Source organism: Artemia franciscana, chromosome 13 (genome assembly GCF_032884065.1).
Source record: "Artemia franciscana chromosome 13, ASM3288406v1, whole genome shotgun sequence".
NCBI classification, from domain to species: domain Eukaryota; kingdom Metazoa; phylum Arthropoda; class Branchiopoda; order Anostraca; family Artemiidae; genus Artemia; species Artemia franciscana.
In genome coordinates this window covers 33513853-33526752 of record NC_088875.1, presented here as the reverse complement: position 1 = coordinate 33526752, position 12900 = coordinate 33513853, and the positions used below count along the sequence as shown (strand labels likewise).

Below are 12900 nucleotides of genomic sequence, written 5' to 3'. Positions count from 1 at the left end.
CCTTAAAGATATTTTGATTTTTTTTTTTTATTTATTAGTTTTTTTAACTGTGAAAGTCAACGCAAGCGTTTACTTACTAAAAAGTGAGTGAAGTCTCCTTTTCAGTAAAGTGCAAATGACGATCTAGCCCTTAGGAGCGTTTGAGACGCAGTCCAACTCATATCCTTGGCCATTTTTGTTCGTTTAAGTTTTGCTTCATTGTTACTTGTTATTTCTCTTCATATTACGTATGATTTTTCGTTCATTGCATCCTTTTTTTAAGCTTGACTACTTACATGAGTTACTTTCTGCTCGTTTTGAGTTTTAGTATCTATGTTTACTTTTTATCGAAATGAATTTAATTAATTGTCATTTTTTTAATTGACCCAGTCTTATAATGTATTAATAGGAGTAATATTTGACCTTGCATTAGCTGCACTGATCCCAGTGCAAATACTATCCTCATATTCAATATCATCTCCCTCAGGTTCAGCAATTCCGTTGCTGGGCCTCACCTCTTCTTCAAGGAATTTTTCGATTAGTATCCATTAAAAAACACCGTTTTTAAGAATATACCTAACGTATTAAGGGTAAAGTAATCGTACCTTTTAAAGTCATCCGCAGAAATGATCCCTGAGCAATCGCGAGTCAGAAAAGATAGAACATATCTATGCTTATTAAGTAAGGAGAGTGTAGGGGCTGGACTATGTATTCATGAGACCAAAATCCCTCCACGATCCAGATTTAAACAATGAATAATACTCGTATGCCCAACATTTTACTAAAATATTGTTTATGAAAGATGCATTTTGTTTACTTTGTACGCTTGTCTAGGAAGCTACAAGTCAGTACGCGGATAAGATTGTATCCCGCTTCGCATTTGTAATTAGTTACTTCAAGAACTGTTCAGTGTCAGCATTAATGGTTTCCAAATATCAAGTTTATTTAAAAAATATATACTTTCTGTGTTGTAATTTAGAACAGTCATCTCATTATTTAAGCCCAGTCCCTGGATAGTTTCTGAGCAAACTCGATCCGTAAGATATGCAAAATCTTAATAATTACAAATTGAAAGGGGGTTGTGGAAGGGATTAGTCTAGGGCCACGTTATCGTGTACATTAACATCTTCGCACGGTCCTAGTTACAGCGTGGTAGAACCTATCCACTTTCTCCGCAAAATTATATATGAAGTTTCTGTTGTAAATAGGCTATTTGTATGCTATGGAATACAAATACAAAAATATCCCTGTTCCTTAGACTGCACGGAATATATTGTCCCCAAAGGTACCTCTTTGGGACCTTTTTACTGATGTTTATTTCGGGATTGTGATCAAATGTCTCATGAGTCCTTCTGGGGTTAAAGGGCTTTAAAAGAGCTACCGGCCACCCTTAATCTGGTTTCAGTTGTTAAATAAGACATTAGAACTTTTAAATCCTATTCGAATGAACCATATCTTCAACTTTAATTGACAATACGTTTGACAAAGTGATGATTGTTGGAAAAGAAAATAGTAATACATAGAAAACCATAGCCATCTTTATTATGTCAAGACTATTGGCTTCACTAAGAGGAATATTTTTTTTTCTGAAAATCAGATAAAAAAAAAGATAATAAAATATTTGATGTAAAACAAGAATAAAATCATAAGCTTGATGGCCATGAGGAGAGATGAACTAAAAAAAAAATAATTCACATATCGCCGCTGAATTTGAATGTGGTCCACAGAGTTAATTAATATGTAATAAAGTCGGGTGTTTTTTAAGATGATTTCCAAACAAAATAAGAAGGATCTTAAGTGGACATGGCAACTTACTTCATTGAAGTGTTTCTCATTGACATGTTTCTTTCATCTTGCATTTTATTCAGTCATTCCCCCTCCTAGATTTTTAAAATACCTTTTTGATTTTCCCAATTAAAAAAAAAAAAAAAAAAAATCTAAAAAACAAATTTGCCCCCTCCCCACTCTCAGTTTTGAATAACACCTTTGTCTTGCATCTTCCTTGAAAAAAAATTGAAATAAGTATCCTTGCCATTCTACATATTTTTGAGGTGGTGCCCCTGAAGAATTTTAGGAGACTCGTTGAAGTTATCAACTTTTGTCTAGCTAAATTATAAGTGAATCTTTTATCCATTCTTGTGGTGATTTAGGCCAAACTATCCTTTAATTTGTTCTCCGGGTACCAAAATCAAGACAATAAAGCGCTTTGGCGAAATGTTCCGTCTAATGTCAGAACATAGAATGGATACTAAAATAAAAGAAACAAAATATCTGGCTATTAGTTTGAGGGATTTCTGGGCTTGGACTTCCAAGGTTTCCAAATAAAAATTTGAATTTTATTTTGCTTATTTCCCATTTCATTGTCTTTTTTCTCTTTATTTAAATTTGTTTTTACTATGTTTAAAATTTCAAGCATATCTACATATTTGAGAGACAAAGCCTTTCTGGACAGTTCCGGGCATAGAAATGAGAACACTTATACCATGAGAAAATGTATGCTTAAAGCGTCAATAACGGAAAAATTGTCCGTTTCTGTCGAATCTGTTTTCAAGTCAAACAGTTCATGGTAACGAACTGTAGTAAGGAGCGACCCGGCTCAATAGTAACCAAAACTCTAAAAAATGGAATTTTGATACCAATAGTTACATCAATAGAATCGCATTTTAATGCTGATTTTAAATATATAAGTTTCATCAAGATCAGTTATACCCATCAAAAGTTACGAGCCTGAGAAAATTTGCCTCATTTTAGTAAATAGGGGGAAACACCCTCTAAAAGTCATGCAATCTTAACGAAAATCACACCATCAGATTCAGCGTATCAGAGAACCTTGTTGTAGAAGTTTCAAGCTCCTATCTACAAAAATGTAGAATTTCTTATTTTTTGCCAGAAGACAGATCACGGATGCGTGTTTATTTGTTTTTTTTGTTTGTTTTTTTCTAGGGGTGATCGTATCGACTGAATGGTCCTAGAATTTCGCGAGATGGCTCATTCTAACGGAAATTAAAAGTTATAGAGCCCTTTTTAAGTGACCAAAGAAATTAGAGGGCACCTAGGCCCCCTTCCATGCACATTTTTTCCCAAAAGTCACCGGATCAAAATTCTGAGATAGCCATTTTATCCACCATAGTCGAAAACGTAATAACTATGTCTTTAGGGGCGACTTACTCCCCCGCAGTCCCCGTGGGAGAGGCTGCAAGTAACAAACTTTGACCTGTGTTTACATATAGTAATGGTTACTGAGAAGTGTACAGACGTTTTCAGGGGGATTTTTTGGTTTAGGGGGGAGAGTTGAGGGGAGGGGGGTTACATGGGAAGATATTTCCATGGAGAAACTTCTCATGGGGGAAGAAAATTTCAATGAAGGTCGTGCAGGATTTTCTAGCATTATTTGAAAAAACAATGAAAAAATAAATATGAAGTTTTTTTCTACTGAAAGTAAGGAGCAGCATTAAAACTTAAAACGAACAAAAATTATTACGCATATGAGGGGTTTACCTCCTCGTTATACCTCAGTCTTTACGCTAAAGTATTTTTAGTAATTTCAACTATTTATTCTACGGTCTTTGGGATTCGGAGGTCATTCTTAAGGAACTGGGACAAAATTTAAGCTGTAGTGTAAAGAGCGAGGTATTGACGAGGGTAGAACCCCCTCATATACGCAATAAAAACATACGAATATAGAAATTCGTTACATAAGTTAATTCGTAAGTTACGTATATTTTTTACTTATGAAAATGTTTGTAAAAAATTAAAAGTTCTAGTTGCTTTTTTAAGTAGTCGAAAAATTAGAGGGCAGCTAGGCCTCATCCCTCGCTCCTTTTTTCTCAAAACCTTCCGATTGATTGCGATTAATTAATATGCCAATTTCGTTTTAATTATTTATGTGCGGAAAGCCAAGATCAAAACATGCATTAATTCAAAAACGTCCAGAAATTAAATAAAAAAAAACATTTTTTTTAAATGAAAGTAAGGAGCAACATTAAATTTTAAAACGAACAGAAATTACTCCGTATATTAAAGGGGCTTTTCCTCCTCAACGCCCCGCTCTTTACGCTAAACTTTCTTACTGTTTTAAAAAGTAGAGTTAAGAGAAAGAGTCAAACTTTATATTAAGCCCCTTTAATATACGGTGTAATTTCTGTTCGTTTTAAATTTTAATGTTGCTTCTTACTTTCATTTAAAAAAACTTGTTTTTTTTATTTTCATGGACAAGTAGTTTTTTTGCTCAAATACTTTTGTTTTAACTGTTTCCTTTTGCTGTATTTGTAAATTAAATGAAAAAGTGGATTAGTAACATAAATTCTTGAGAGTTTTGTGTGGAGATTCAAGTATCCCCTTCCTCTCCGTCTTCAGATCTTTAAGGAGAAATCTTGAAGTGAAAAATTTATATTACAACTTGGTAAAATGTCTTACTTTAAAAGGTTACTAGTCGATAACCTTTTAAGGTAAGTTTAAAGTAGTTTACTAGTCATGGAAGCCATGCATTGGACCAACAAAACTTCTTTTTTTTTAACGTTAAATGGTCTCGGGGAGAAACACACTACCACAACTTGTCGGGGGCATAAATGTCTCTTGGAGGAGGGGGAAACATAATATGTAAACCCTTCCTTGATGTTGCATTTTTTGAATTTAAAAAAGAGGGAATAGTTGTGGGAAAAGTCAAAGTCATGGCCAATTGTAGAAAAAAGCCAAGACAGATTGTTGAATTAAGTGGGCAGCCCAGTCAAGGGTTAATTTTATCCCTTTGATTGCCGTTGTTACTGTCTGCCATTTATGCTACACCTTTCCGTGCATGTGTGTCCCTTCACAAATGCCAAACTAGAGTCGTACCTGTTGGAGGTTCTCGCTGGGGAACACACGCAGGTTGACTACGGGTTAAATTACTTGAAAATTTTCGTCTCATGGCTATCACTCGACAACGCTGAACTAGAGTCAACCCTCTCATGCTAATTCACGGTGGGTTGGGTTCAACCTGTTGGAGGTTCTCTCTCAGGTTAATTCACGGTCGCAAAGCAAAGAATTTTTTTTTGTTCGAAAGGATTATTTTTGGTAAGTTCTCCCGTCAAAAGCCAAGTGCATTGTCAATCCTTTGTAAACATTTGCTGGGGAATTCAACAATTTCTCAATTCAAACCATGGGATAAGTTATTCTTTAACTAAATAAAATAGTTATGATAAATATTACATAAAACTTGCTTATCCCTGTACATTGCTTTATATAGAAACTACAGAACTTTGAAAGCTACCAATCATTGTCCTTTCGTAATAGGGGGATAGAATGCGCACCTACCTATTGAAAGACTAGACAGAGTTTTATTATCATATTATGGCAGCTTAACCCGTTTTTTTCTCCTCCTCTTTTTTCAGATTTCCAAAACCTCTCTTTGCTTCAGAATTCCTCTTTTGCAGCACCGTAAATGGGTTACTGTATAAAATTTCTAGCCCTCCCCCCTCCTCTCTTAAGTTCCTCTAAAATGATTTTTTTCTGGTCAGCTGTGTTACTGTCACTCCCTTAGATCAAAATTAACACAAAAAATTTCTTGGTTAAATTAATGGTTTTCAAAATATTGATGTATTTCACAATGGATTTCCTGAAGATAATTTGGATAAAATTTGTCGACGAGATTTGATTGTATTCTCAATATGCAGTGCAATCACAATTATAGACATTGTTTATTTTCTGGCATGAATCTTTCTTTACCGTTTTTCTTTTCTAGCATTCCGGGACTGAGAATGAAATCATTGCCAAGGCTATTTTCATGGAGCTCAATGACGCTTGGAGTGAATTTGAAAATGATCCTAGCCAGCAGAATTTATTTGGCTAATACTACTTATTTGATAGGTTTTAGTTTTGCGTTTCGTTAATTAATGGCTACTATTTATTATTAAATTTTAAATTAAGGAGCAATAGGGACAAAATTTTTAGATTACTGTTGAGAAATTGATCGAAAAAACGTAATGGTCATTTTATTTAGGAACCGTAGGAAATTATTAGCATCATGAGCTGTATAACAGGAGGGCTAAGGTTAGTTATCCGGCATATCGCAACTTCTTTAGAGATTGTCCATTATACAATTTTTGTCCAGGGTTGACGCCTGTTTTATAGTCAGATTTCAAATGTTTTGTGTTAAATGTATGAGCAGTGGGGTTTCTGTAATTACTACCGATAAAAGATTTCAAACATTCCAGATCTCTTAGAAAGACATACAACTTCCAGAAAAACAAGTGTCTTTACAAGAAGCATCTTGTCGTCAGATGCCAAAAGTTGAACCTGTTTTCTCTTGTAGAATAAATACTCGTTCTTGCTTTTCATTTTGATTTCTTTACACACAAATTCAGATGTGAATTAAGAATGAACCTCCACAATTTTTGTACGCCAAATCTAGTGGCTCAGTTGGAATTTTTCTATCTGTTATACTTTCTGAGAGGTCACCTAGCATCTACAGACTTCCCCGGTTTTCCACTCCCTGAAGCTAGTACGGTATATTAGAAATACAAAACCTATCTACGTCAAGCAGACGGGAAGAAAATAAACTTCATAAAACATATTGACAAAATTCTATATCTTCATCTATTTCGCTTGTTCCACAGAAGAAAACTCTTGTTTGGCGGTATTTGTTCGAAAACTTGAAAAATAGAGATGATAGATTTACGAAGAGGACGGTCGAATATCGGTCGTAGTATTCAAGTCAATCAAAGCATGGTGTATTTTTAAATTATTCGGCTTAAATGCAGACGTCAAGTAGCAAATAAGCGGTTTTATCCTTATGTTCATTAATCTGTACCTTAACTACAAAGCCCCGCTGATCATAAATGACTCTGCGTCTTCATAGGCTGTGAAATGCGAGTTATCTTGGCTTGTCTGTACCTTATTAGGCAATTATTTTGTAGTCCTCTATGTAATTATAAGCCAATTCATAATTTAATTGCACTGTCAGTGAGGTTCAGCTTATTTCAAATACCGAAATTATTGTTGTTCGTAATTACAATTATTTTTGATAGAAATTAGAGTTCAATGTTTCTTTAGACTGCCAAAACGAGGTCATTTTCTGAACAATTTTGGTAATTTTCGGTATAATTTTTTGACTTCTCCCTCTTAGCAAACTTAAATATCGAAATATAAATGTTAAAACCTGCTAATATTTTATTTTGATTTTGTAGATGATAACCCATCAAAATTTTCTGAAAAATATTCTCATATTAGTCATGCTTAACTAACTCCAAATAAGTTCAACTTAGGTATTGAGTGAATGTATATCTTACTGCCGTCTAAACCTTTATTTTGAACTGATTTGAATCCGACTCACTCTAAAAATGAGAATTAGCTGAAACTTGGCGTTCATAAGATATGATTGTGAATAGGCGTAAGTATCATTAATGAAGTTGGTCGGATAAGTAAATTTCGCCCCCCTGGAATAGTCATAAATTTGGTGGTCAGGAATAAGTTGTACATTCTAGAAGTAGCTTAACAATTTTAGTCAAAGAATAGCCGAGTTTTATGCCAACCTCTGGAATATTATTTAGCATTAGCCATGAATAACGTGGGTTTAATCTAAAATTCGCTTGGGGAATACATTGCAACATTCCATTTGTTTTTTAAACAGGAGTAGTATAGAGAAAGAAGTGAAAGGCTTTAATCGTTACTTAGTATTCAAATCAGTGTCTACAGCAAAATTTCAGTCAGTTTAATTACAAATAGAGCCAACAAATGGGCGCTATAGTTGATGCTGACAAATTCTAAGTCGTCAATAAAGAAATGAATGGGAAGTTAATTTTATAATAGTTGAAAATAAAATTAATTTAAAGACTTTAAAAGTTGATGAAAGTCCGAGTTAATATCTAAGCAATACAATTTTACAGGTTCCATCAAGGGCTCAGTTTTCTAAAGGCCAAGGCAACATTGTGTCTTTCGGTTATCTTGGTTCTAGATACATAAAACAAAATTTTAGCATTTTGGGGTAGTTCTAACGACTAATTTAAAAAAATAATGTTAAAAGACTTTAAATTATCATTTGTTAAAAATAAGATTATTGTCTAAGTAATAGATTTTTTACTAATAAAGGGCTCAATTTCTCAAAAGCCAAAGCAAAATTGTCTCTTTCGGCGGTCTTGGCATCAGAGATATGACAAATTTGTCACCCTGGCGTCGATTCAGGGGGGAGGGGGAAATGTGTTTTCCAAAATCTAGGGGAACAAAGTCGTCAGTATTTTCAATGAAAATACCAGAGAAAGGCGTTTTTAAACGAAAACACCCCCAAGAAAGGTGTTTTTCAAAACCTGGGGAGAGAGCAAAAATTTGGGGTGCACATACTCCCACCCCAGTTCACGCCACTGATTTGTTCAAAATATAAAACAAACTAAAAAGCATATTTTTTGGCCAACTCTGAGGAATAAAAACTAGTGAGAATTCCATTCATTTCTCATTTACTTTTCAGTCTTTAAAGTCAAGACTATATTATGTGCTATGACGTTACTTTCCTCTCTTGCATCAGATTTTACCATTTTCTTCTGACCAAGAAGTTATTATAGCATTTATTGCTGACTCTGTGCCAGTTATCGCATTGTATCAGGGAAAGTAAGAATAGTTTGCCCTACATACCCAGGGCCAAAATGAACATGCTTCATTACGCATGGTTCTCTAGTTAATTCAGACCATAACAACTACTGTATCCGGATCAGATTTCAGATCTCTTGGTAAAAATTCTGCTAACAAAACAAGCTATTCTTTCGTCCTTACATAAAAAAAAAAAAAAAAAAAAAAAAAAAAAAAAAAAAAAAATCTGACACAAAAATCTTTGGTAAAATTCTAGATAATTGACTTCTTGCTATCTCGGACTGGGTTTAGGTTAGGAAAATGGAACTTTAGGGATGGGTCTACAGGCTAAAGTATGTCCCGGGAAGGTATTTTAAAGTACCCACCTCCACTCCTCCCTCTAGAGGGCCCTGAAATTTGCCTATATGACAGGTCTATACCTATTGAAATTGTGACAAAACAACATTTTACCTTAATTTTCATTTACTAGTTGCCTTTTCTCTGCCTTTAGTTCTGAAAATGCAATTCCTGTTATTTGAGTAGAATTCTGAGCCATATCAATGTTTTTTTTTCAAAATTTAGGAAATGTATTTGCATATCTTTAAAATCTTATAACATGGAATTGAGCAAAGTTATGAAGCTGAAAACAATTTTGTTGTACTTCAATTAAGCAGAAGATCTATTTTGCAAGGTTTCATTTTTATAACACACATATTTTTAAAGGTCATCAAAGGTCAGGGCCCTCTAGAGGGAGAAGGAGTGGAGGTAATTGCTTCAAAATACCTTTCCGGGACATGCTTTAGTCTGTAGATTCATCCCTGAAAGTTTCATTTTCCTAACCAAACCCTTTCTGAGATAGCAAGAAGTCAATTAACTAGAATTTTACCAAATCTTTTACAACAGACCACCTCGAAACGGTCTTTGTAACTGTTTTGCATTCCAGCCAGTTTGATTCAGAGGGGTTATATACCATAAAAATCTCTTTCGATGATCTTTAAGATAACTGTCTATTTGGTTTTCGTGTGAGAAATAGTTTCATTAAATTTATCTGAACAATTGGTTGTGATGTTTTGTGAAAAAAACATGACTTTAGGGTTCGTCTTTTTTTTGTACTTTAGTAGACCTCGGAAAGTTTCGAATCTATCAAGGTGCACATTGGAGAGCACATGGGGGCATTAACTCACACTTTCATCTCCCTTCTCCCAAAAAAGATATTGATAAAGGGTGAAATTGTGTAACATTAAAAAATACCAAAGTTTCTGGAAAAGAACTTCAAGCCTCCCACCCCACCCCCTCTCTTTGTGGTCATTTGGTCTTTGAAGCTAGATTATCATTTTGTAATAATGGCATTGTTTTGTTATTTGTACTCCCTTTGTTGTCATCTTTTACGTCGCCTGGCCTCTAATGTTTTATTATTGCCTAAAAGAAGAGTCTGAAGTTTGCGATGATAACCTGTCCCTTACACTTTATTTTCAGACGAAGTTGACTTTGAAGATCTTCTCACTAAAGATTTTCTCCCCAAAAAATGCAGCAGCTCTGGTATGTTGGGAGTAAAATACATTCCTTACATAAAAAAGGAAAAATCATCTAACAATTGTAGTTTGAAGTTACTAGATTATATTGAATATGAATATGATACTAAATATGAAGTTTAAATCTGTACAAATCGAAAAAGAAATATGTAAGAGAACACACTCCTAAATATATATATATATATATATATATATATATATATATATATATATATATATATATATATATATATATATATATATATTTATTTATATATATATATATATATATATATATATATATAAATTTTACGGTGTATTCCATGATTTTGTATATGTTTGAGATAAGTCGCATTGCATTTTGTGTCTGATGAAAAATTTCAATTGTCAATGCGAGAGGGATGGTTACATCTCGTCTTCTTTTTCTATGGAATTTCCAAGAGATCTTTTCAAATATTGTCAAAGAAATGAGTTAGACCAGATAAATCTAAAAGCAGAGGTCAGGTGACTAGGAAATTTTAACTATTGTTGATCTTTATTGAATAGCTGTTCTTACTTTTAGTTTATTCCAATTTTGATGATTTGTAATTGTAGTGATACATAATCTGAGAATGTATGTGAATAAAGCGCATAAGCATGATCTTCCTACCTTTATTTGTTCAGTTTTGATTTGGTTGGTAAGCGAGAAGTCGTACTTGAGTGGGAAATTATGGTACAAAGCAGGCTCGTAAGCAGACGGGGGCGAGGGTTTGCCTCGCAACCAAGCCAATCTTTCTTACTGTGAGCATTTGTAGAATAAACTCTCTCTTCTTCTTCTTATTTAGCAGACGGGCTTTTCAGTCGAAACTATTTAGCCCTTTTCCTTTTGGCTCCCTCTGTGGGATCAACAGAGCTATGGAGCTGGTTTGTCTTATACGATTTGTATCTGCTCAGATTTCTTGAAGTATATCTTTTGATACCAGCAGTTGAATTATAAGAGAATATATATTGAGCTCTGTGCTCTGCGAGAAAGTATGGTCAGCAAGACTCTTGGCTGCTAGTGGAATTTTGTGGTGTTTGAAGCATTCCAACATTTTACATCGCAGGGTATACTGTGCAGACGTCAGCATATTACATTCAAATAGGCAACGATCTATTGTTTCATTCTTAAGATTACATGACCTGCAAAGGGGGGACGAGGGAACTTCGCCACTTGAATTAGGGATCTGATATGAAAATGCCTGAAAATTTAGCCCATTTGAACCTGACCGAATTCTAAGATAAATCTTGGAAAGGTGCTTACTTGGGAAAGGTGATAGGGTAGGATTCTTATTATTTAGCAGTACCTCTGTAAGTCTCCAGCGGTAAATATCTCTAATGGGGATTGGTCTCCCACTTGGCTGGTCAATATTTAAAGTATTTTTTGCTCTTTCATCTGCCTTATGGTTACCTATTATACCCGAGTGGCTTGGAATATACTGGATATGAGTTAAAATACCTTTTGAAGCAAAAATATCAATAATCCTAAGACAAAGAAATGTGTCAATATCCATCTTATATTGAAAAGCTGAAGAGAGAAGCTCAAGGCTTGACAAAGAGTCAGAATATATTGTAATATTTTTAATATTAACATTCATATATTCATTAACCATGAGGAAATCTAATGCCATGATTATGGCATTTAGCTCGGCAGACATGACAGATGAATTATCCTGTAATCTCTCTCCTAAAGCGATATTATGGGTTGGGAAGAATGCTCCGCTTGCCACTTTCTCATTCATTTTGGACCCATCTACAAAAATTTGGAAATGGTTTTTATAAGCAACATTATTTAGCTCGGCAAATTTTTTCTGAATAAAAGAAATGGGGGTAAGTTCTTTGGTCCACTTTGAGAAGTCAGTGTTTATTATGGGGATTGACCAACTCCAAGGGGGGGGGGAATGTGGGTGCAATAGATTTTACTGGCACTGGGTACTTCATCTGGATATTTGCATATTCATTTGCAAAGCCTCTAAACATAGAAGGATTTCTTAACCAGTTATGCAGGGTATGAGAATCATTGGATTCTCTTTTAATTTGATTATTTCTCCTCTTATAGTTTGAACAGTATTGGCAAAAGTAATAATTTAGACATTTTAAGTTATTTAGAACAGACTCGACAGGAAATTTTGGTCTGTAACTTCTAATGTCAAATCGAAATAAATGATTACAACAGACCTTACCTTAGACCCTAATGAGTGTCCAGAGGGGTCTAGGGCATCGACAACGAGTCTCCAGTATTTGGGATATCCTGTTGTCACGAGCACTTCTTCCCACTCAAGACTACAATAGACCAGAAGAAAAAATAAGGATAATCTTAGGGTCAATCGCCACCTATTGAAATGATTGTATCTTTGAAGCGATGATGACATTCAATACAATACCAATTTCAGTGGGTCTTGATTTGTCTGGTCAGTAGAAATATGATTTCCTTTGGATATTTATACATACTATTCACTGCCTCTGGATGTTTATTCAGTTATGATTGACCATGTTGGTCTTCAGTCCTATAATATCCCTTCTAAATATTGGTCACTGGCTACCCGGCTAAGATAGAAAGAACCCATAGCAACCTTTATATCGTGATGTTGCCCTGTAGCCCATTGTCGATCAAAATTAGAGAGAAAGAATCCGTTAAACCATTCTGTCATAATGTGGACTTTGACAACGGAGTAAATCTGTTTTCTGCCAATGTTGTAGAAAATATTGCCTAAGAGACGCATAATTAAAGGATTTTGCAGGGGTCTGAAATAGCGAGAAACGCCCCCTCTCTTCCTTAGAGTTTCCTACGTGTTCGCAATATCCACCTGATTTGTCGCCCCCAACCCGGATTAAATTCCTGTATCTATTTCTGGTC

General features: G+C 34.5%; 1 protein-coding gene across 3 annotated transcripts in view; it reads left to right on the top strand.

The window, feature by feature from the left end:
* The window catches only part of LOC136034834 (cyclin-G-associated kinase-like), a 104293-nt gene extending 93628 nt beyond the window's left edge, over positions 1-10665 (top strand). For all 3 annotated transcript variants that reach the window (XM_065716287.1, XM_065716289.1, XM_065716288.1), the window contains exon 17: positions 5699-10665. In XM_065716287.1, the coding sequence (XP_065572359.1) occupies positions 5699-5806 (108 nt within the window). In that variant the 3' untranslated portion in view covers positions 5807-10665. The remainder of the gene's footprint in view (positions 1-5698) is intronic.
* Positions 10666-12900: the final 2235 nt, after the last annotated feature.